The sequence below is a fragment of the Xyrauchen texanus genome, chromosome 31, assembly GCF_025860055.1.
Source record: "Xyrauchen texanus isolate HMW12.3.18 chromosome 31, RBS_HiC_50CHRs, whole genome shotgun sequence".
In the NCBI taxonomy this organism is placed as follows: Eukaryota; Metazoa; Chordata; class Actinopteri; order Cypriniformes; family Catostomidae; genus Xyrauchen; species Xyrauchen texanus.
In genome coordinates, this window is record NC_068306.1 from 6,169,083 (window position 1) to 6,194,295 (window position 25,213).

General features: G+C 43.1%; 1 protein-coding gene across 6 annotated transcripts in view; it reads right to left on the bottom strand.

Annotated features, from left to right (window-relative positions):
- The window catches only part of LOC127625253 (zinc finger protein 160-like), a 124,017-nt gene that overhangs the window by 41,771 nt on the left and 57,033 nt on the right, over positions 1–25,213 (bottom strand). Inside the window, exons 6-7 of one of the 6 annotated variants that reach the window (XM_052100425.1) lie at positions 19,550–19,630; positions 18,855–19,467 (exon numbers count right to left, since the gene is read on the bottom strand). The exons of 2 other annotated variants lie outside the window; for them this stretch is intronic. In XM_052100425.1, coding sequence (XP_051956385.1) covers positions 18,855–19,467; positions 19,550–19,630 — 694 coding nt within the window. Of the gene's footprint in view, positions 1–8,662; positions 11,490–18,854; positions 19,468–19,549; positions 19,631–20,230; positions 20,359–25,213 lie in introns of those variants that run through there. 3 more of the 6 variants (XM_052100422.1, XM_052100421.1, XM_052100419.1) reach the window with 3 other exon arrangements.

The following is a 25,213-nucleotide window of genomic DNA, read 5'->3' on the forward strand; positions in this document are numbered from 1 at the left end:
TTTTTTTCTAAAGTTTATTATAGTTTGATATTTCATCAAAGTATGGCCCCATATCCACAGAGGTCTGAGCTAAGCCCAAATGTTCACTGACCCTAGTACCGCCCCTGGTTGGGACCCAGAGAAATTAGATACTAGTGCCTTGATTATGTAACTTATATTTCTAGACCAAGAACTTGTCTGCATTCAGATTGTCCAGACTGTATACTTTTTAAGGTTGCCAGGGAATCTGAGCATGTTACTCCTTTCTCAATTCGTATATCCTCCACCCACTGGAGAGCTAAGAGAATAGCTACCAACTCTACTGTATAAACAGATAGAAAATCTGTTGCTCTTTTTTTAATGACCATCTCATGTTGCGGTACAAATATTACTGACCCTGTTTTCTCAAATTCTGGATCCTTTGAACCATCTGTATATTTTTGCTCAATAAATTCACTAACACGTTTTTCTATTGAAACATAGTTCTGGTTCTTTACCTCCTCTAATAGTTGAAAGTCAGTTAATGGCATTACAAACAACCATGGTGGTACTGTGGACAGTGGGACATTGGGACTATATGTTTTATTAATTAGACTCATTAATTGTGCTATTCCCTATGCTGCCCATCCTATACTCCTGATGTTCCCTCTCTCTTGCTCCCAACATTCTGCAAACACAGCCTTAGTTGGGTGTATATCCTTATGTCTTCTAAGGGAGACCCAGTATACCATTTCAAATTGTTTATGTCTTTCCTTGAAAGGCATTTCTCCCATTTCTACTTGTATTGCAGCTATACGGGAAGTTCTAAATGCCCCGCAACATAATCTTAAGGTCTGTGTCAGTACCACCTCTATTTTCTTAAGCACTCACTTTCTTGCTGAACCATATGCCATGCATCCTTAATCTAGTGTTGATCTGATAGTGGTGCAATAGATGTTCCTGATTGAGTTGCGACTTGCACCCCATTCACATCCCACCAAGCATCTCATTACATTCAAAGCCTTCTTGCTCTTAGTCAGCACCTTTTCTATGTGAACACTGAATGTCTGTTTTGAATCCAACCAAACTTCAAGACATTTTAACACTGCCACTTGCTCCAGAGGCTGATTGTAAAGTGCTAGGTTAGCTTAACATTTTTCTATTTTGTAAAACACAGTACTTGTTTTTTAGCTATTGACATACGGAAACCCCATTTCTGAGCCTATTCCTCAACACTATCAATTGCTACCTACGTTTTCTTAACTGTATATTGAACATTCCGCCCTCTTTTCCAAAGCACACCATTGTCTGTGTAACCGGCCCGGTCCGAACGGGACTCAAACCGGCATCCCCGGGATTGGAGGCAGGTGCGCTAACAAGGAGGCTAAAGACTACAGCCTCTAGCATCAGTCGCTAGTGCAACTCTTGAGGTCAGAAGAGTGAGGTTTACACACTGCACTGCTATCTACCAGCTGACTCCCGTTACACTCACCCCCCTAAACCTCACTCCCATCTGGGTCACGGCACCATTGTAACTGGCCCTGGTGGGCCCACTCCGAGCGGGACTTGAACCGGCATCCCCGGGATGGGAGGCAGGTGCACTAACAAGGAGGCTAAAGGCTACAGCCTCTAGCATCAGTCGCTAGTACACCTCTTGAGGTCAGAATAGTGAGGTTTACACACTGCACTGCTATCTACCAGCTGGCTCCCTTTACATCTCCATACAGCGATCTTCCCATACCTGATTCTACTTGACTGAATATATCATTTATCATTATATCAAACAGGAGATGACTACATAGACTTCCTTGAGGTGTTCCATTTTCAACTGGAAACACATTCGAACAAGATGCTCCTCTCTAACCTGAATTCTTCATCCAATTAAAACGTCTAGAATCCAGTTGTATATTCTTCCACCAATACACATACTTCTGAGTTTAATTAGTAGCCCCTGCTTCCATAGCATGTCGTATGCTTTTTCCACATCTAAGACTGCTATTAAAGCCCCTTAATCACTTGTGCTTTTCTTATCTCTGATTCTAGACCGAGTACAGAGTTCATAGTCATTCTGCCTTTTCGTAATCCACTTTGATATGGTGAAAAAAAGTCATCTAATTTCTAATACATTATGTTGGTCTTCTTGTAGTCATTCATTTAAAATATACATTTTAGACTCACAAAATTTTGCAAATAGTATATCACTGAATAGAAGAACAGCGAGCCTTGCAACAATGGTATGGCCCCCACTAAACAGAGTCATTCTGGGATTACAAGGAGACAAAAGCAATTGAGACAGCCTAAATAGATAGAAGAACTGAGGTGAATTCTCCAAGATACTTGGAATATCCTATCTGCCAACAACCATGAAAAACTTCCAGGTGTACCTAGGATTGGAGCTGTTTTGAAGGCAATGATGGTCACACCAAATATTTATTTTGTCACAGTTGTCTCCAGAAGAAGGACCCAGTTGCAGAGATGAAGCCAAAATTAGCTTTATTAAGCAAAATATCAAAATACAAACAAAACTCTCTCAATGGAGAAAAAGGAAACCTGAAAACAAAACTAATCAAAATATTAGAAAAGACCGAAGCTTTAAAAGCTAACTGACAGACTCAGGAAACAGACTGACACACTGAAAAGAACACACAAAATGATTCAGCACAGGACTAGAGACAGGAGCTGATATAGAGAGTTAATTGGGGAGCAGATGCCGGCCACTGATGATCCTCTGATTGGAGTAACAATTGTTGCCAAGGCGACTGGAGCTAGCCAACTCCATGTGGCACCTGCAAGACACAAGAGGGCATGAGAGGCAGTGCACACACAGGAAAAACATTCAGATGAGACAAACAGATAGTCAGGGCAGGCACAGTCAGGCCAGATGGAGACAGATTTAGCTTTTTATGTTTACTCTGCTTTGTATTACATTAATTGATAAATAAAAATTATTTCAGAATTAGTATAAGCTTTATTGCATGCTTAGACACATAAGGAATTTGTCATGATGACAGAAGCTTCCAATGCAAGGAGAATATATATATATATATATATATATATATATATATATATATATATATATATATACAGGTGAAACTCGAAAAATTAGAATATCGTGCAAAAGTTCATTAATTTCAGCAATTCAACTTAAAAGGTGAAACTAATATATTATATAGACTCATTACAAGCAAAGTAAGATATTTCAAGCCTTTATTTGATATAATTTTGATGATTATGGCTTACAGCTTATGAAAACCCCAAATTCAGAATCTCAGAAAATTAGAATATTACATGAAATCAATAAAAAAAAAAGATTTTAAATACAGAAATGTCAGCCCTCTGAAAAGTATAATCATGCATATGTACTCAGTACTTGGTTTGGGCCCCTTTTGCATTAATTACTGCCTCAATGCGGCGTGGCATGGATACTGTCAGCCTGTGGCACTGCTGAGGTGTTATGGAAGACCAAGATGCTTCAATAGCGGCCTTCAGCTCTTCTGCATTGTTTGGTCTCATGTCTCTCATCTTTCTCTTGGGAATGCCCCATAGATTCTCTATGGGGTTCAGGTCAGGCGAGTTTGCTGGCCGATCAAGCACAGTAATACCATGGTCACTGAACCAGGTTTTGGTACTTTTGGCAGTGTGGGCAGGTGCCAAGTCCTGCTGGAAAATGAAGTCAGCATCTCCATAAAGCTTGTCTGCTGAAGGAAGCATGAAGTGCTCTAAAATGTCCCGGTAGACGGCTGCGTTGACTCTGGACTTAATAAAGCACAGTGGACCAACACCAGCCGATGACATGGCTCCCCAAACCAACACAGACTATGGAAACTTCACACTGGACTTCAAGCATCTTGGATTGTGTGCCTCTCCATTCTTCCTCCAGACTCTGGGACCTTGGTTTCCAAATGAGATGCAAAATTTGCTCTCATCAGAAAAGAGGACTTTGGACCACTGAGCAACAGACCAGTTCTTTTTTCTTTAGCCCAGGTAAGACGTTTGACATTTGAAGCCCATGTCCAGGACCCGTCTGTGTGTGGTGGCTCTTGATGCAGTAACTCCAGCCTCAGTCCACTCCTTGTGAAGCTCCCCACACATTTGAATGGCCTTTTCCTGACAATCCTCTCCAGGCTACGTTCATCCCTGCTGCTTGTGCACCTTTTTCTTCCACACTTTTCCCTTCCACTTAACTTTCTATTAATGTGCTTTGATACAGCACTTTGAGAACATCCAACTTCTTTTGCAATTACCTTTTGAGGCTTTCCCTCCTTGTGGAGGGTGTCAATGATGGTTTTCTGCACAACTGTCAGGTCAGCAGTCTTCCCCATGATTGTGAATTCAACTGAACCAGACTGAGAGACCATTTAAAGGCTCAGGAACCCTTTGCAGGTGTTTAGCTGATTAGAGTGTGACACTTTGAGCCTACAATACTGAACCTTTTCACAATATTCTAATTTTCTGAGATTCTGAATTTGGGGTTTTCATAAGCTGTAAGCCATAATCATCAAAATTATATCAAATAAAGGCTTGAAATATCTTACTTTTCTTGTAATGAGTCTATATAATATATTAGTTTCACCTTTTAAGTTGAATTACTGAAATTAATGAACTTTTGCACGATATTCTAATTTTTCGAGTTTCACCTGTATATATATATAAGTATTTTTTACATATACAAAATATTCATACAAACATTTGAAATATACATATAAACATATATACATAAACAGTGAAATAAGAACAACAAATAAGATACAACAGATAAATATATAGAGGAATCTACAGTAGGGCAATAATTGTGTTCAAATATGTTATATGTGCAAGGTGATTTCATGTATTGTGCAGAAGAGGTAGGAAATGTCAAATAAATAGAAATGGAGTATAAATATGAATGAATAGTTGAATATTTACATGATTGTATTGCCACAATAGGGAGTAGTGGGGGCAGTTTTAACTGTTAATGAGGTGATTGGCCTGAGGGAAGCAACTGTTCTGGTGCTCAGAGCACTGTAGTGCTGACCAGAGGGCAACAGTTCAAAAAGGTAGTGTGCTGGGTGAATGGGGTCCAAATAATTTTTTCCAGCCCTTTTCCTCACTCTAGAGATGTAAGGTTCTTAGAGGGTGGGAAGGTGAGAACCAATAATCCGCACAGCAGTCTGGACTGTCCTAATATTACTAATGTCTGACTTGGTAGCTGAACCAATCCAGACAGTTATTGAAGAGCAGAGGACAGACTTGAACTTCCTCAGCTGGTGAAGGATGTGCAATCTCTGCTGGGCCTTTTTCACAATATAGTCAATATGGGTCTCTCACTTCAGGTCCTGTGAGATGGTAGTGCCCAGGAACCTAAATGACTCCACTGCAGCTACACTGCTTTTCAGAATGGTGAGCAAGGTTGATGCTGGGGTGTTCCTCTTAAAGTCCACTATCATCTCCACTATTTGACGTTGTTCAGCTCCAGGTTGTTTTGACTGCACCAGTGAGACTGTTCAACCTCCCTTCAGTATGCAGACATCATCTTGGATGAGGCCGATGATTGTAGTGTTGTCTGCAATCTTCAGGAGCTTGACAGAGAGGTCCTTGGTGGTGCAGTCATTTGTCTATAGGGAGAAGACTAGTGGGGAGAGCACACATCACTGGGGGGCACCAGTGCTGATTGTACAGGTGCTGGAAGTGAATTTTACCATTCTCACTAACTGCTGCCTATCTGTCAGAAAGCTGGTGACCCACTGACAGATAGAGGTGGGAACTGAGAGCTGGGTTAATTTTTTCCATTGGAGAGCAAGTATAATGGTATTGAAAACTGAACTGAATTCCACAAACAGAATCCTTGCATGAGTCCCTGGTCTGTCTAGATGTTTCAGTATGTAATGCAGGCCCATATTTACTGCATCATCCACAGACCTGTTAGCTCGATAGGCAAACTGCAGGGGATCAAGAAAGTGTCCAGTGATGTCCTTCAAATCCAACACCAGTCTCCAAAATGACTTTATGACCACAGGAGACAGGTCTGTAGTCATTAAGTCTTGCAATCTTTGTTTTTTTTTGGGACAGGGATGATGGTAGAGCATTTGAAGCAGCTGGGAACTTCACAGTGCTCCAATGATGTGTTGAGGGTCTGTGTGAAGATGGGGGCCAGCTGGCTAGCACCAGCTTTGAGACAAGTGGGTGAAACACTGTCTGGGCCCAATGCTTTCCTTGTAATTTGTTTATGGAAGATCTGGCACACATCCTCTATATAGATCTTAAGTGTATGTTGAGCAGAAGGAGAGGGGGCAGGGTTGCAGGTGTTGGTGTTTGTGTGAAGTGAAGGTAAGAGCAGGTGTGAGGTGTGGGGTGTGAGACTGGGCTTTTCAAATTTACATTAAAACACATTGAGGTTGTAAGCCAGTTGTTGATTCCCTACAGTGTTTGGGGATGGTGTCTTGTAGTTGGTAATGTCTTTCAGGCCTCTCCACACTGATACAGAAAAGAGTGTTTTTGGCCTGATTATACAAGATTTTATTCCCACTTCTGTAACCATCCTCTTTGGTCTGACGAAGCTGTTGAGTTTTGCTATAAACCACTGTCCGAAATTGTTGTATGTTAAATAAGGCTAGCTTTGTAAATGGCGAGCTCTGCTCACTTTGCTAGTTTTTAATAATTTTTATGTCATAAACCGGTGAGATTTGATACACCCTGCTAAATAACTGTTCTATGAAGTCAACATGGCAAAGAATTCAAAATCCTCTGGCTCTGGAGGTATCAAAAGACACTTACTGCTCAAGCTGATACCTCTGACAGGCCCACAGACCAGGTACTCGGTTTGGATGATGAGTCCCTGGTCTGTCTAAATGTTTCAGTATGTAATGCAGGCCCATACTGACTGCATCATCCACAGACCTGTTAGTTCGATAGGCAAACTGCAGAGGATCAAGAAATTGTCCAGTGATGTCCTTCAGGTGGTCCAACACCAGTCTCCAAAATGACTTTATCACCACAGGACACAGGTCTGTAGTCAATAAGTCTTGCAATCTTTGATTTCTTTGGGACAGGGATGATGGTAGAGCATTTGAAGCAGCTGGGAACTTCACAGTGCTCCAATGATGTGTTGACGGTCTGTGTGAAGATGGTTATTAAAGACCAGATGTCCTAATGCATTCTGGATCATTTGCAGGGGTCTAATTGCGCATGTAGGGAGGCCTGCAATGAGAGCGTAACAGTAGTCCAGTCTAGTTATGACAAGTGACTGAACAAGAAGTTGTGTGGCATGTTCAGAGAGGAAGGGTCTTATCTTCCTGATATTCCTGATAAATCTACATGATAGTGCTTGTCTATTAGATTGGTCTGTGAAATTAAGTTGGTTATCAATGAGTACCCCTAGATTTCTGACTGTTTTGGAAGTCATGTGTAGTTGAACCCAGCTGCACAGTGATGTTGTGTTCGATAGCAAGGTTGGCTGGAAAGACGAGGAGCTCAGTCTTGGCTGGGTTAAGTTGCAGTTAGTGTTCCTTCATCCAGGCCGAGATGTCTGTCAAACAGGCAGAGATTCAGCAGTCACCATGGTGTCGATGTGGGGTGGAAAGACAAGTAGAGCTGTGTGTCCTCTGCGTAGTAAGAGAAACCATGTGCCTGAATCATGGGTCCCAGTGATGTTGAGTATATAGAGAAGAGAAGGGGCCCAAGCACTGAGCCCTATGGTACCCCAGTAAGTAGCTGATGTGACTTGGACATCTCACCTTTCTAGGATACCTTGAAGGACCTACCTGAGAGATAGAAATTAAACCAATCAAGCACAGTTTGATGCCCAGAGTAGAGAGGGTGGAGAATGTGGTTGACTGTGTCAAAGGCTGCAAAAGGTCCAATAGAATCAGGACGGATGATCTGGATCCAGCTACTCAGACAGACAGCAGGGTAGTCTTGATGGAGTGTCCACTTTTGAAGCCTGACAGATTCCAGCAACTTGTTCAGTGAGAGATCTGATTGAAAACTGCTCTTTCAAGTGTTTTCGCCATGAATGGGATGAGAGAGACTGGGCTGTAGTTTTCTACTTGAGTGGGGTACAGTGCAGGTTTTTTTCAGCAGTGGGGTTACTCGAGCCTGCTTAATTGTAGTGGGAAATATGCCTGTAAGTAAGAGATGTGTTATTTATGTGAGTGCAGGAAGGTTGGACGGAGAGATGGCCTGGAGAAGATGAGAAGGAATGGGGTCAAAGGAACAGGTGGTGGGGTGGTTTGAGAGAAGGAGTTTAGAGATCTCAGTATCAGAGAAGAGAACATAGAGACAGAAGAGCTGCATACAGGAGGTGGGTGTTTGACAGGGGGCTGAGAGTGTATTGCTGATGGCTGTAACCTTATTAGAAAAAAATGTGGCGAAGACGTCTGCTGTCAGTGATGTGTCAGGCTGGAGGGGAGGGGAGGAAAGACTAGTGTGTTCTAAACAAGCTGCGAGTGTCTGTGGTGGTGTTGATTGTGTTCTGGTATCTTCCATCTTAGTGTGGAAGAGATGCATACTTTGAATGAATGCATAAGTCTGACCGCTCATTCACTGGAAACTCTACAGGTATTGACAATCATTCACGACACGTATCAGATGACAGAGCAGAGCACTAAATTACTGTGAGTCATGCAGCAAATGTAAACTATATATTTATAGAATTAGATCACAACATTTGCACTTTAATTTCTCAACTCAACTTTATTTACATAGAATTTAAAACAACAGAGCTGACCAAAGTGCTTCATAGTAATTTAAATGATTATATTTAAAAATGACCATATACACAAACACTAGTAATCTAAAACACAAAATACAAACACTCCAAAACTGTGTCCTACATTTCATTTCTCAGACACAAAGGCCAGTGTAAAGAGATGAGATTTCAGACATGACTGAAAAGTCTCAGTGTCACAAAATGTTTATCCGGTAAGTGAAACTTCAGGAAACAAATACACGACACATACAAAAAAGTGCTATGATGGGTAAATAATTTCAAAATAAAAGTCATAAGAAAAGGAAAGAAAATGCACGTCATAGTAAAATCACATTTCAAAATATAAGCTAGAGCCCTGAAATTGAAGAAATTGTGGCAGAAATATATTACAACTGTATAGTAAAATGTAATATTCACTGTAATTATAATAACAATAAAGAAATATATCTCATGCAAAACTGTTGTTATAAATATTAAACAAAAAGGAAAACCTGATTTTGTAAAGAATAAAACAGATTTCTGTAGGGTGCTACTTAAAAACATTTAAGCAATGCATCCTTGATTGAAAACCACTTAAAAAAAAAATGCATTTCTTTTAATTTATAATTTACATAAAAATTTTAAATAGGCTAAATGAGTGTGTTTAATAGCACATTGTCATATTAGCATATTTTTGCTGTGGTACCGAAATTGGCATTGAGAACTGTGAAATTTCAATGGTATTAGTACCGACTACTGACATTTGGAAGAAGTGCCTTACAGCCACCACTAAACACCATCTGCTTAAGCTATGAGCAGGAGAAGACCAGGTTGGTCTTAGAGCTAAAGGAATCGACATTGACCACTCTGTGAGGGCTGGTCAAGCCAAAGTACAAACAGGCTGCATTTGGAAGGCAGAGCAGGTAGAAAACCAGGCAGTTTCAAGGCTGAAGCATCAAGAGATTGTACAGAAGTTTATTTTAATTTTCAACTATATACTTGAAGCGTTGCACCTGAAGATGGACATCTTTCTGTGATTACTTCGGGCAACACTTTTTCATACATGATTACTGTGCTGAAACTCCTCCCACGTGAGCAGTATGAATTCTCTCGTGTTTTTTCAGGTTGTTTGACACACTGAAACGCTTTCCACAGTGTGAGCACTTGAAACGTTTTTCTCCAGAATGGACTCTCTCATGTTTTTTCAGGTATTTTGAGACACTGAAACACTTTCCACAGTGTGAGCACTTGTAAGGTTTCTCTCCAGTATGAGTTATCTCATGTATTTTCATGTATTTTGACGCACTGAAACTCTTTTCACAGTGTGAGCACTTGTAAGGTTTTTCTCCAGTATGAATTCTCTCGTGTATTTTCAAGTATTGTAACGAAGTGAAACTCTTTCCACAGTGAGAACACTTATAAGGTTTTTCTCCAGTATGAATTCTTTTGTGTGTTTTCAAGCTTTCTGACTGAGTGAAACTCTTTCCACAGAGTGAGCACTTGTAAGGTTTTTCTCCAGTATGGATTCTCTCATGCTTTTTAAGGTTATATGACTCAGCGAAACTCTTTCCACAGTGTGAACACTTGTATGGTTTCACTCCAGTATGGATTCTCTCATGTTTATTCAAGTGGTGTACCGCAGTGAAAGTCTTTCCACACTGTGAGCACTTGTAAGGTTTGCCTCCAGTATGGATACTCTCATGCTTTTTCAGGTTATATGACTCAGCGAAACTCTTTCCACAGTGTGAACACTTGTATGGTTTCACGCCAGTATGGATTCTCTCATGTTTTTTCAAGTGGTGTACCGAAGTGAAAGTCTTTCCACACTGTGAGCACTTGAATGGTTTCTCTCCAGTATGGATTCTCTCGTGTTTTGTCAAGTGTTGTAACGAAGTGAAAGTCTTTCCACAGTGTGAGCACATGTATGGTTTTTCTCCACTATGAATTATCTCATGTGTTTTCAGGTTGTGTAAAAGTGTGAAATTCTTTCCACAGTGCGAGCACTTGTAAGGTTTTTCTCCAGTATGAATTCTCTCGTGTGTTTTCAGGTATTTTGACACACTGAAACTCTTTCCACAGTGTGAGCACTTGTAAGGTTTCTCTCCAGAATGGATTCTCTCATGCGTTTTCAGGTATTGTGACTGAGTGAAACTCTTTCCACAGTGTGAACACTTGTAAGGTTTCTCTCCAGCATGGATTCTCTTGTGTGTTTTTAGGTTTTTTGACTGATTGAAACTCTTTTCACAGTGTGAGCACTTGTAAGGTTTCTCTCCAGTGTGGATTCTATTGTGTGCTTTTAAGTTTTCTGTCCGGGTGAAAGTCTTTTCACAGTGTGAACACTTGTAGGGTTTTTCTCCAGTATGCATTCTGTGGTGCTGTTTCAAGTCACTGGATTTAATAAATGTCTTCCCACATTCAAAGCACACATGAGCTCTCAGGCCGGTGTGTATTTTCTGGTGCTCTTTCAAATAGGACAGGAGTGTAAAACTCTTTCCACAAAAAGAACACTGGTAAGGCTTCTCATTTGTGTGCAGTTTCAGATGTTGTTTTAAGACTGAATTCAAAACAAATGTTTTACCACATATATCACATTCAAATGGTCTTTCTCCAGAGTGCAAGAGGAGATGATCTTTCAGTTGGCCTGCATATGCAAAACTTTTTTCACACTGATGGCACGTGTAAGGTCTCTCTCCCGTATGAATTCTCATGTGTATTTCAGGCTGGCATTTACGTGGTGAGGAATTCTTATTAGCATTTGAGCCACTCAGAGATTTTTCTCCAGTTGTGAAATCAAGATGTTTCTGATCCTGAAGTTTCTCCTCCACTTCATTCAGTTCTTGACTTTCCTCTTGCACTTCCATAAGCTCTAGAACGAACACATTAAACTGACATCAATCAATTCAAGTGGGACAAATGTGAAAAAAGAACCCTGATGTGATGACAAAACAAACCAAATGTACAGTACTGTGTTTTCCAAAATCATCATTAGCAAAGTTGATCATAGAATCCATTGGCGCCAATGGTCTCTACAATCAACTTAAGCTTGCGATGCTCTTGGGAAACGCAGCCCATGCTGAAACATGCATTTCATGATTAAAGCCATTTAGTTTGAATCTGATCCACAGTCACAAAAATAAAGTCATACATATTTGCAACAACATGAGGGTGAGTACTTTCCATTAATGTCAGAACTATTCCTTTAATGCCAAAAATTTTTTTTTTTAAATTAAGGAGAAACACAATCTAGAATTGTTATGAAATAAAGAATAAAGATATACCTTTTTAAAAGACAACAGAGAACTTCTAAAACAACAATAACATCAATGAGGGACTTTTATAGATTTTAACATGACAGTCACTTTGCATGAAAATATGAAACTTTAAAAAAACATACCTGAAGGAATAAAATCATCATCATCATCTCTCAGTGGTTCCTCTGTTGTGGTTTCTTCTTTGATGTCCTCCTGCTTCACTTCAATCTTCACTGGTGTCTGCAGCATCTGCTGTTCTCCAGCGTTACAGACAGAAGTCAGAGACTCTGTGGAGGTTTGATCACCCTGATTACTGTCACACACACTCTCCTGAGCATCAGTAGAACAGAGTAAAGTGAGCTGTGAGTCCTGTGTGTCTCTGGATCTCTGTTCAGAGAGTTTGTCCAGCAGCTGCTGTGGTGTGGACTGATCTCTGCCGCTCCACACTGAATCCTGACATTCTGTGGAGGTCCCATCAGTCACACACACTGAAGATTGAATTTGCGTTAATAATATGAGCTGTCACAGTTTGAAATAATTTATACAATTTAACAGTATTTACATTGAGTCAACATTCATTAGTATAGCAAAAGCTAAAATGGTACTGTCTCTTTAAGAAAACAAGCAGCGTCTGATGCGTATTGAGAGAAGAGTTGCACAGTGTTTTCACAGCATCCGTGCTATGTTTGATTTAAACTAATGTGTCTTTTTACTTTATAACCAACTGACTGTAAAGAACAGAAATACAATTAAGAGATACTATTCAATGAAAATGGACTGCATGGATCTTATCTTTGATGAACACACATTTCAAGGAACTCACGTTCCCGTCTGTCGCTCACTTCGATGTTGTGTCGAAGAAGAGCCATATGCATCTCTGAACTTTGAGAAAAGGCCAATGAGAAATTGGCAGACAGAATTTGCATGTCCCGCCCCCGGACATACGGGTATAAAGTATAAAAAATATTTGTCCCTTTAGTGCCCCTAGCACGGAGCTTGGACGCGTGGCTTTCACTTCCCAATCCGTCACGCTGGCTGGCCAGGACCATCAGACTCTGTTACACAATTAATTTTGCCAGGCCTCCTCCCCCCTTCGGGGACATCCGCTTACCACAGTGCATGGCGAAGATGCCAAATCCCTGCGCGTGGAAATCGTGACTCTCTTACTACAAAGATGTGAAAGAGCCTGTCCGTCCAGCCAAGATGATGAAGGGTTTCTAAAGCCTTACTTCATCGTACCCAAAAAAGGCGGTGGCTTACGACCAATCTTGGACTTGCGAGTTTTCAACCGGGCCTTGCACAACTCCCGTTCAAAATGCTCACGTAAAGACATTCTAACTTGCGTCTGACATCTAGATTGGTTCGCAGCGGTAGACCTGAAGGATGCGTACTTCCACGTCTCAAACTTGCCTCGACATCGACCCTTTCTATTGTTCGCGTTCGACGGCCAGGTGTATCAGTACGAGGTCCTCCCCTTCGGCATGTCCCTGTCCCCTCGCAGTCTTTATGAAGGTCGCAGAGGCAGCCCTTGCCCCGTTTCGGGAAGCAGGCGTTCACATTCCCGACTACCTCCACGACTGGCTCATCCTGGCCCACTCCCGAGAGGTACTATGCGCCCACAGGGACCAGGTGCTCAGGTACCTCAGCCGTTTAGGCCTTCAGATCAACTGGGAAAAGAGTAAGCTTGCCCCAGTTAAGAGCATCTCTTTTCTCAGCATGGAGTTAGACTCTGTCTCAATGTCAGCACGCCTCACCAACGAGTGCGCGCAGTCAGTGCTGAAGTGCCTCACCTCGTTCAGGCCAGGCATGTGGGTCCCCCTAAAACATTTCCAAAAGCTCCTGGGGCATATGAGACCGCTCCAGCACTGTATCCAGACCCAAGTCCCGAGACGAGCATGGCGCCATGGCACACATGTTTATCATCCCCGCATGCCGCCAAACTTTCAAACCCTGGACAGACCTCTGTTTTTTACGGGCAGGATTCCATTTGCAGCAGGTGTCCCGATGTGTTCTGATGATCACCACAGAATCTTCCAAACAGGGTTGGGGCGCCGTTTGCAATGGCACGGAGCCCCCGCTGCGCTGGCACATATATTGCCTAGAGTTGTTGGCTGTACTTCTTGCTCTGCGGAGGTTTCTCAAGGAGGACTCAAGTCGCTGCGTGCCACGCACATCCCGGACAACCTCAATATGGTAGCGGACATGCTATCACGACAACACTTGCCCAGTGGAGAGTAGAGGCTTCACCCCCAGTCGGTCCAGCTGATTTGGGAACGGTTTGGCAAGGCACAGGTAGAGTTATTCGCCTCCTGAGAGACCTCCCTCTGCCTGCTCTGGTACGCCCGAATGGAGGCTCCCCGGGACAGACGTGCTGGCACACAGCTGGCCCACGGGGCTGCGCAAGTACGCATTTCCTCCAGTGAGCCTTCTTGCACAGGTGCTATGCAAGGTCAGGGAGGACGAGGAACAAGTCACTCTGGTGGCCCCTTATTGGCCCTCTCGGACTTGGTTCTCATATCTCGTGCTCCTCACGACAGCCCATCCCTGGCGAATTCCCTTGTGGAAGGACCTTCTTTCTCAGGGACGGGGAATGCTCTGGCATCCGAGCCCAGACCTCTGGAACCTCCATGTCTGGCCCCTGGATGGGATGCGGAAGATCTAGCTGGCCTACCACCTACTGTCGTAGACACAATCAACCAAGCCAGAGCTCCCTCTACCAGGCAACTTCATGCCCTGAAGTGGCACTTGTTCGCAAATTGGTGTTCTTCCCGCGCTGAAGACCCACAGAGGTGTGCAGGTGGGTCAGTGCTCTCATTCCTGCAGGAGAGGTTGGAGGGGAGGCTATGCCCTCCACCTTGAAGGTGTATGTAGCCGCTATCACCGCCAACCCACGACGCAGTAGACGGCAAGTCTTTGGGTAAGCACGACTTTTGAATCCCTCCCGGCCAAGCCTGTTCCCCTCCTGGGATCTCTCAGTGGTCCTCTCGGGCCTTCAGAGACCCCTCTTCGAGCCGCTAGAATCAGTCGAACTCAAGGCCCTCTCGATCGCGCTAGCCTCCAAGAGGGTCAGGGACCTGCAAGCATCCTCTGTCAGCAACAGCTCCCTGGAGTTCGGTCCGGCAGACACTCATGTGATCCTAAGACCACAACCGGGCTACGTGCCCAAGGTTCCTACGACTCCCTTTAGAGACCAAGTAGTGAACCTGCATGCCCTGCCCCGGGAGGAGGCAGACCCAGCCCCTTCGTTGCTGTGTCCGGTACGTGCTTTGCATATCTATTTGGACCACACGCAGAGCTTTAGATGTTCTGAGCAGCTCTTTGTCTGCTTTGGTGGACAACGGAAAGGGAACGCTGTCTCTAAACAAAGGCTTTCCCACTGGGTGGTTTACGCCATATCATTGGCCTATCACACCCAGGCCGTGCCCACCCCCTTGTGGGTTCGAGCACACTCGATAAGAAGTGTGGCGTCCTCGTGGGCACTGGCCAAAGGCGCCTCCCTAGCAGACATAAGCAGAGCAGCGGGTTGGGCAACTCCCAATACCTTTACACAAATTTACAATCTCAGGGTTGAGTCAGTTTCGTCCTGTGTTTTCTCAGGTCCGAGCAGGTAGAACTCGGTAACGTGGTGACAACTGACCGGGTGGACCGCTTGCACCTAGCAACTTTTCCCTCCACTGAGGTAATACCGTGCGCTCTTACCCCAGGAGATCCCACTAACTCGGCTCACTGAATGACTCCTCCCAATCCCTCTGGTCCATGAATTCAGCGGAGGAATTTGCGGACCAAGACCAATGCGGGTACTCAATTTACCCTGTACTAGAATAGGTGCGCCACAGGACGGGCTCCTACGTGGACTTATCCCCCTGTGTGTATTTTCCGAGGTACAGTCCCCTTGCGAGCGGACCCCGTCTCCCTTGCGCAGTCCTCACTGTCCCCCGGTTGCCATGTCTGTAGCAACTCCTCCCTCGCAATGAGGTAGGATCTACCACCGCGCCATTCTCCACATGTGACCTAAAAGCCCATGTGATGTATTTTACCTTCCCCCAGTCTGGGCAGGTGTGGTCTCCGCAGGGACATGCAAAGAATAGGACAACTGGGAAAGAACGCCTTCCCCGATGCATGTGATAGTGTTAAGATGGCCCCAGCCACTTTAAATCTATGCGAGAAACATAGAGAGAGAAAAGGCACGGATGGCTCCCATGCTTGGCACGTCACCTTGTTCCCCCCATATCGAGGTGTAAGGAACCAGAAGGTTTTGACGATTTTTTGGGGCGTTGGGGAAGGGTAAGTGCAGTCTGGCACAGCCTGTCGTTTTGGCATGCAAACTACCTGCCCGCACCTGTGTCAGCAGCGCACTTACACGGTTCAGCGCATGGCGTGATTAAAATTGGACCCCTAGTATCGCTTCTTCGATACAACGTCGAAGTGAGCGACAGACGGTGAACGTCTAGGTTACTGTTGTAACCTCCGTTCCCTGATGGAGGGAATGAGTTGTTGTGTCCTCCCGGCCACGCCGCTGAACCGAGCAACTATTGCGGCCGAACCTCATTCTCGGCTACTCAGACAAATCCTGAATGAACAGATGCATTTCCCTCCCTTTATACCCATATGTCCAGGGGCAGGACATGCAAATTCTGTCTGCCAATTTCTCATTGGCCTTTCCTCAAAGTTCAGAGATGCATAAGACTCTCAAGAGAGACCCCTAGTGTTGCTTCTTCGACACAACGTCTCGTTCCCTCCATCAGGGAATGGAGGTTACAACAGTAACCTAGCCATTCAGTGCGATAATAGTTGGATCTTGGTGCTAAACTTCTTTGCCACTTCACAACTCAATCACTTGCAAGTGAATTTGAACCTTTACTAGGCAATGTCTATATTTTAATACCCTAGGATTAAATCTGGTCACATTTACAAGGAATTTACTCACATTTTAGAGAGCTGTGTGTCCACATCTTCAATCAGAATCAACATGAAGGTGCTCAATTTTTCTATATTTATGCCCATAAACCTCACGGAAAAAAAAGCAAGCCTTTCCAAGCCATCCAAACTTTTAACAGCATCGTGCAGGGTCAGGTTTTCTGGCAAAAGGTGGTAATCACGGATGCGTTAAGTGCAGGCTGAGGCACATTGTGTGGCAGACTTAAGTCATCTGGAAATACTAACTGTCTCTTAGCTTTGAAGGCCTTCCATTCCAAATTAGCAAATCACCACATTCTAATTTGATTTGCCCTATTTGTGTGAAAGCCTATTCAACTAGAGTCATGGCCTCTTCATGTGCCTGGGCAAATGGTGTGACTTGCAGGACATGTGCTTTGCAGCAGGTTGGTCGTCCCAAACACTACGTGGCCTCGGAGACCATGGTGATCTAGAGCATGTGGAGGCTTCACGCTCTTCTCTGAGGCATCCACACAAAACTCACCATGCTCCCCACCGAGAGTGAGATCCACTTTATAGTGACCACGAGGGGGAGAGCATATATTTATGCCCATAAACCTCACGACAAAAAAAGCAAGCCTTTCCAAGCCATCCAAACTTTTAACAGCATCATGCAGGGTCAGGTTTTCTGGCAAAAGGTGGTAATCACGGATGCGTTAAGTGCAGGGGCAGTGGTGGCTCAGTGGTTGAGGCTCAGGGTTACTGACCAGAAGGTCAGGGGTTCAAGCCCCAGCACCACCAAGATGCCACTGTTGGGCCCTTGAGCAAGGCACTTAACTCCAGGTTGCTCCGGGGGGATTGTCCCTGTAATAAGTGCACTGTAAGTCGCTTTGGATAAAAGCGTCTGCCAAATGCATAAATGTAAATGTAAATGCAGGCTGAGGCATGTGTGGCAGACTTAAGTCATCTGGAAATACTATCACCACGTTCTAATTTGATTGGATAACATGACAGTAGTAGCTTACATTAATGGCATGCCCCGCTGAAGTGCATGCCATTCTGAAAGCTACAGCACTGTCCGTGAGACGCCTCTATGCACTAAGCAGCGGCTGGACGTGGATCTGACCCCATCTACGCTTATGTAGCAACTATGTCTGCATACTATGCCCCGGCAGCTGGTTCCTCCATGGGCAGACATGTTCTATTTTTCAGTTCCTCAAGCAAGCAAAGTTACAGTCCCAGCTTGGGATTTAAACCTGGTGCTGAAGGCACTGCGTTCGAACCATTGGAATTTGTAGAGTTGTGTATGCTTTGTATAAGACTGCACTCCTTTTGGCTCTGGCTTCAGTTAAACAGGTCTATCCACATCCTCCGGGCTCAGGTGGTCCACCTACAAGCCTTCTTTGCTCATTTTAATTCGTTTAATTCGTATGAGAAACAGTTGATGCACTTGTTTGTTATGCCTTTTGCGGACATTATACGTGTATGTGGAGCGCACCCACCAGTTTAGGTTGTCGGATCAGCTCTTTGTTTGTTATGGAGGATGCACGTAAGGCAAATCCATCTCCAAGCAAAGGTTCTCTCTCTGGATATTTGATGTGATCGCCCTCAATTATGAATCACAAGGCATGAGATGCCCTATTTGTGTGAAAGCCTATTCAACTAGAGTCATGGCCTCTTCATGGTGACTTGCAGGACATGTGCTTTGCAGCAGGTTGGTCGTCCCAAACACTACGTGGCCTCGGAGACCATGGCGATCTAGAGCATGTGGAGGCTTCACGCTCTTCTCTGAGGCATCCACACAAAACTCACCATGCTCCCCACCAAGAGTGAGGTCCACTTTATAGTAACCACGAGGGGGTTAATCCAACGTGACTCTACCCACCCTAGCAACCAGGCCAACTGGTTGCTTCGGAAACCTGACTGGAGTCACTCAGCATGCCCTGGATTCAAACTTGCGACTCCAGGGGTGGTAGTCCACGTCTTTACTTGATGAGCTACCCAGGCCCCCAAGTGCAACTTTTGAGTAATGAAATCATTTGGTAATAGATTCTCACATGACAGTTAATTGTCATCAAACTGAAAAAAGAAACAAAGAAACATACCTGAAGGAATAAAATCATCTTTGCTCTTTTGTTCCTCTGCTGCAGTTTCTTCAGTCTTCACTCTCATCTTCATCAGGTTCCTGCAGTCCAGCAGCTTCACTGAACACATCTTCACTGGTATATGCAGCATCTGCTGTTCATCATCATTATCATCATCTTCTCTCTGTTGTTTCTCTGTTGTGATTTCTTCTTTTATCTCCTCCTGCTTCACTTCAATCTTCACTGGTGTCTGCAGCATCTGCTGTTCATCATCATCTTCATCATCTCTCTGTTGTTCCTCTGTTGTGATTTCTTCTTTTATCTCCTCCTGCTTCACTTCAATCTTCACTGGTGTCTGCAGCATCTGCTGTTCTCCAGCGTTACAGACAGAAGTCAGAGACTCTGTGGAGGTTTGATCACCCTGATTACTGTCACACAGACTCTCCTGAGCATCAGTAGAACAGAGTAAAGTGAGCTTTGAGTCCTGTTTGTCTCTGGATCTCTGTTCAGAGAGTTTGTCCAGCAGCTGCTGTGGTGTGGACTGATCTCTGCCGCTCCACACTGAATCCTGACATTCTGTGGAGGTCCCATCAGTCACACACACTGAAGACTGACAGGAAACCTTTTCCAGCTCCTGACAAACACAACACAATCACATCTGTACCGTTCATCATCACAGAGTCACAGTCATATCACATCATTTGAAACTTACTTACAATCTCAACTTTAACTCGCTCAAAACAGGTGCAGGATGAATATAGTTCTCTCTCCTTCAGTTTTGTCTTCAGTGACGTCACCTCTTTCTTCAGCTGAGAGATTTTTGTGATGAAATCATCAATATCCAGCATGGACAGATCAGTTCCTACTGATTTACAGCAGATCACATCCACCTGCTCTCTCATGACGAACATCTGAACACAAAAACATCCTCATTATAATGGACTGACATTCATCACACTCAAAAACATTACTACATGATTATTACACACAAGAAAAGACGTATTAACAAATGTCTAATATGGTATGAAAATAAATGTGTGTTTGGTTTCGTTTTCGTTTCGTTTGATTGCAAGAATATTATCAGCTATCATAACAGGCTAATATGATACAATATATTATCATCTACTGTGAACTAATTTACAATCAGCCGCTGTATTTAAAGAGCTCATATCAGACATTAAACGTGATATTCTCATATTGGTGCTCGTTTTTACTGGAACTGAATATTTTAAAGCGTTCATCACAAAATAATGCTTCATGTGGAGATAATAAGCTTTGTTTACGGTCATTAAATCGCCACAGAGAAAAACAACCTGCAAAGAAAAATATATCACCACAGATCTTCATTAGCATACAACATAAATACATAAATGCTGTAAAACACATTAAACACGTACCTAAGCGCTCAAACTGTCAACAGCTCTCGTTTAATCTCGGGTTTTATTGGTTGAAAAAATAACTCACGGTGAGTTTCTGTCATCTACTGTGTTGTGTCCAGAAGAGATCCCTCTCGCGTCATTTTCTTCTTCTGTTGTTGTTGTTTATTGGTTGTTATAGCGGCACGACAGTTTATGGTGCATTACCGCCACCTACTGAGCTGGAGTGTGAATATATTATATATATATATATATATATATATATATATATATATATATATATATATATATATATATATATATATATATATATATATATATATATATATATATATTATCGTATCTCCTTCCCTTGTATTTTTGTCTGGAATATTTGTCTTTCTCTATCATATGCCCATATATCATTACATGTTCCACAGATTCTGTCATCCCACAATGTAAAAAAAAAAAATGTCTTCTTAATTTCCCATTTAGTCCTGAATGTCCAATTGTATGATTCTTCCCGTCTTCCAAATGCAGTTTCATTTCCATTGATTCCTACATTACTTTGTATTCTGTAATGCCTCCCTTTCTCCTCCTTGTCCCACAGTTTTTTCTCCTTTACTGATGTTAATATCAATTTCTACCATATTTCATCTTAACAAGTTCTTTGTATGCTTATCTACTACCTCATTCCATTCCAATCCAGCATGTGATCCATGGGCAGCTCCAGGGCTGGGCTACCGGGACTTAAGCCACAAATGTTTTCTGTAAAGCCCCGAATGTTTTGATCATCTTTTTGTAGCGATGTCAAAAGTACCAGTGCTTGGGTATGAAAGTTGATATGAACATTTTTTACATTTGATTATTTTAACATTATATTTTAAAGTTAAGGTAATATACTGTATATAAATGAATGATTCCTGTCTCTCTATGGTATTGACAACACCAAATACAGACTCAGTTCAATCCTATGTCTTGTCGGCAGCTGCTTTCCAGCTCTCATGCAACCTTTGTGTGTGCATGCAAGAAGAGGGTTTGAGGCACACGATTGTGGCTATGTCTTGGAATCTGTGTTGAGTTGGTCCATCCAGAGGCAGTAAGTACCAAATATTTAGATATAGAGTATAGCCCTGAAAACAAGGAGTAATATATACAGATGAATTCAAGTAATTTTCTAACTTTAAAATCAAGAGCCAATACATTTCATCATAACGTACACAATGTGTGTCAAACTACGGAAAGCCAAAAGGGACAAAACAGTGTTTTTTTAATCATGTTTTAAAGTGTAGATTTTAAAGCATGCAATTTCTGATCTTCAAGTGCCCATCCATCCATCTTCAACCGCTTATCCAAAGTCGTGGGGGCAGCAGCTCCAGCAGGGTGCCACAAACTTCCCTATCCCGAGCACCATTAACCAGCACAGGCTAGTGTGGAGATATGATCTCGCCACCTAGTCCTGGGTCTTCCCCAAGGCCTCCTCCCAGCTGGACGTGCCTGAAATACCTCCCTAGGGAGGCGCCCAGTGGGGCATCCTTACCAGATGCCCAAACCACCTCAACTGACTCCTTTCGATGCAAAGAAGCAGCGGCTCTACTCTGAGTTCCTCACGGATGACTGAGCTCCTCACCCTATCTCTAAGGGAGAAGCTCACCACCCTTCTGAGGTATCCCATTTTGGCCGCTTGTACTCGCGACCTAGTTCTTTCGGTCATGACCCAGCCTTCGTGACTATAGGTGAGGGTAGGAACAAAAACTGACTGGTAGATCCGGTCTCAGATCTCTTTTCGTGACAACGGTGCGATAGAGCAAGTGCAATACCGCCCCCGCTGCCCCGATTCTCCGGCCAACCTCCCGCTCCATTGTCCCCTCACTCGTGAACAAGACCCCGAGATACTTCTCCTTCACTTGGGGCAATACCTCCTTCCCTACCCGGAGTACGCACTCCATCGGTTTCCTGCTGAGAACCATGGCCTCAGATTTAGAGGTGCTAATCCTCATTCACACTCGATGCCTTCTCCAGATCCACAAAACACATGATGGGCATAATCCCAGGCCCCCTCCAGGATCCTTGCAAGAGTAAAGATCTGGTCCGTCGTTCCACGGCCAGGACGGAACCCCGCATTGTTCCTCTTCAATCCGAGGTTCGACAATCGGCCGAACCCTCCTCTCCAGCAACTTGGAGTAAACTTTACCAGGGAGGCTGAGAAGTGTGATACCCCTGTAGTTGGCACACACTCTCTGATCCCCCTTTTTGAAGAGGGGAACCACCACCCCGTTCTGCCACTCCTTAGGCACTGTCCCAGACTTCCACGCAATGTTGAAGAGGCGTGTCATCCATGACACCCCCTCCACATCCAAAGCTTTCAGTATTTCTGGTTGGATCTCATCAATCCCCGGAGCTTCGCCACTGCGGAGTTGTTTGACTACCTCAGTGAGCTCCCCCAGGGAAATAGAATATGATCCCCCATCAACCTCCGGCTCTGCCTCTAGCATAGAGGGCGTGTTGGGATTTAGGAGTTCTTCAAAGTGTTCCTTCCACCGCCATCTTCAAGCGTACGTGAGACAAAAGTGAGTGAGACTTTTTTAGTTTACAACATAAATGACACATTATAGATGTATTCAGGTTTTTATTATAAAGTGTATAATATCCACAGAGGTCTGAGCTAAGCCCCAAATGTCCACTGACCCTAGTACCGCCCCTGGTTGGGACCCAGAGAAATTAGATACTAGTGCCTTGATTATGTAACTTATATAGTCGTTGCAATATTTCTAGACCAAGGACTTGTCTGCATTCAGATTGTCCAGACTGTATACTTTTTAAGGTTGCCAGGGAATCTGAGCATATTACTCCTTTCTCAATTCGTACATCCTCCACCCACTGGAGAGCTAAGAGAATAGCTACCAACTCTACTGTATAAACAGATCTGTAAACAAATCTGTTGCTCTTTTTTTAATGACCATCTCATGTTGCGGTACAAATATTGCTGACCCTGTTTTCTCAAATTCTGGATCCTTTGAACCATATGTATATTTTTGCTCAATAAATTCACTAACATGTTTTTCTATTGAAACACAGTTCTGTTTCTTTACCTCCTCTAATAGTTGAAAGTCAGTTAATGGCATTACAAACAGCCATGGTGGTACTGTGGACAGTGGGACATTGGGACTATATGTTTTATTAATTAGACTCATTTACTGTGCTATTCCCACTGCTGCCGATCCTATACTCATGATGTTCCCTCTCTCTTTCTCCCAACATTCTGCAAACACAGCCTTAGTTGGGTGTATAACCTTATGTCCTCTAAGGGACACCCAGTATACCATTTCGAATTGTTTACGTCTTTCCTCTAAAGGCATTTCTCCCATTTCTACTTGTATAGTAGCTATAAGGGAAGTTCTAAATACCCCGCAACATAATCTTAAGGTCTGTGTCAGTACCACCTCTATTTTCTTAAGCACTCACTTTCTTGCTGAACCATATGCCATGCATCCTTAATCTAGTGTTGATCTGATAGTGGTGCAATAGATGTTCCTGAGTGAGTTGCGAGTTGCACCCCATTCACATCCCACCAAGCATCTCATTACATTCAAAGCCTTCTTGCTCTTAGTCAGCACCTTTTCTATGTGAACACTGAACGTCTGTTTTCACTCCAACCAAACTTCAAGAATTTTTAAAACTTCCACTTGCTCCACAGGCTGATTGTAAAGTGCTAGGTTACCTTAACATTTTTCTTTTTTGTAAAACACAGTAGTTGACATACGGAAACCCCATTTCTGAGCCTATTCCTCAACACTATCAATTGCTACCTAAATTTTCTTAACTGTATACTGAATATTACGCCCTCTTTTCCAAAGCGCACCATTGTCTTTATAACCGGCACTGGTCACCCCACTCCGAGCGGGACTCGAACCGGCATCCGGTTGGGGACAGTCTCTAGCGTCAGTCGCTAGTGCACCTCTTGAGGTCAGGAGAGTGAGGTTTACACACTGCACTGCTATCTACCAGCTGGCTCCCTTTACATCTGCATACAGCAATCTTCCCATACCTCATTCTACTTGACTGAATATATAATTTATCATTATATCAAACAGGAGATGACTACATAGACTTCCTTGAGGTGTTCCATTTTCACAGAGTTCATAGTCATTCTGCCTTTTCGTAATCCACTTTGATATGGGGAAAAAGGCATCTACTTTCTAATTCATTATGTTGGTCTTCTTGTAGTCATTCTTTCCATTATTTTACACATGTTTGATGTTAATGCTATCAGTCTATTGCTTGCCATTTCAGAGTGATCTTTGCCTGGCTTTCCAATTGGGACAATAATTGAATGTTTTCATGATGTTGGAAGACTGCCTAATATCCACATTTGGTTGAATAACTTAAATTCATCTGAGAGTGCTTCTTCGGACAGTTTTGCTATCATACTATAACAAATCTCATCCTCCCCTGGAGATGTTTCTTTTGATCTATTAATTGCTCTTTTAAGTTAAAATTATGAAAAATTCACATCTAGGAAACTTTCATTTGTGTCACATTTCTCCAGTATGTCCGGATTTTCTCTTCTTAACTTCTCACTGCATTTTTAGTCAAATTACTGCTGTTATGTTTTTTGGAAAATATTTTACCTAACATTTCTTTATCTGAAATGGCAATTTCATCTCTATTTCTTATTACAGGCATTTAAAAACTCTTTTGGATTCCACCCATCTTTCTGATCATACCCCAAATATCTGAAATCTGTGTTTCCCGTCCAATACTATTACAGAACTCACTCCAATACTTCCTTTTTTCTGTTCTAGTAGTTTTCCTGACTATGGCTTGTGCTCTTTTATATTAAAAAAAGATCTGTATATAAATTAGTTGATTTTACTCTTCTAAATGCTCTGTTTCTTTCTTGAATATCTTCCCCACACTTTCCATTCCACCATGGTATTGCTTTCCAATTATCTCTAATGGTGTTTTATAAATGATGCTCCTTATTCTTGAGTAATGTTCATCAACTTCATCTTCCTGATCATC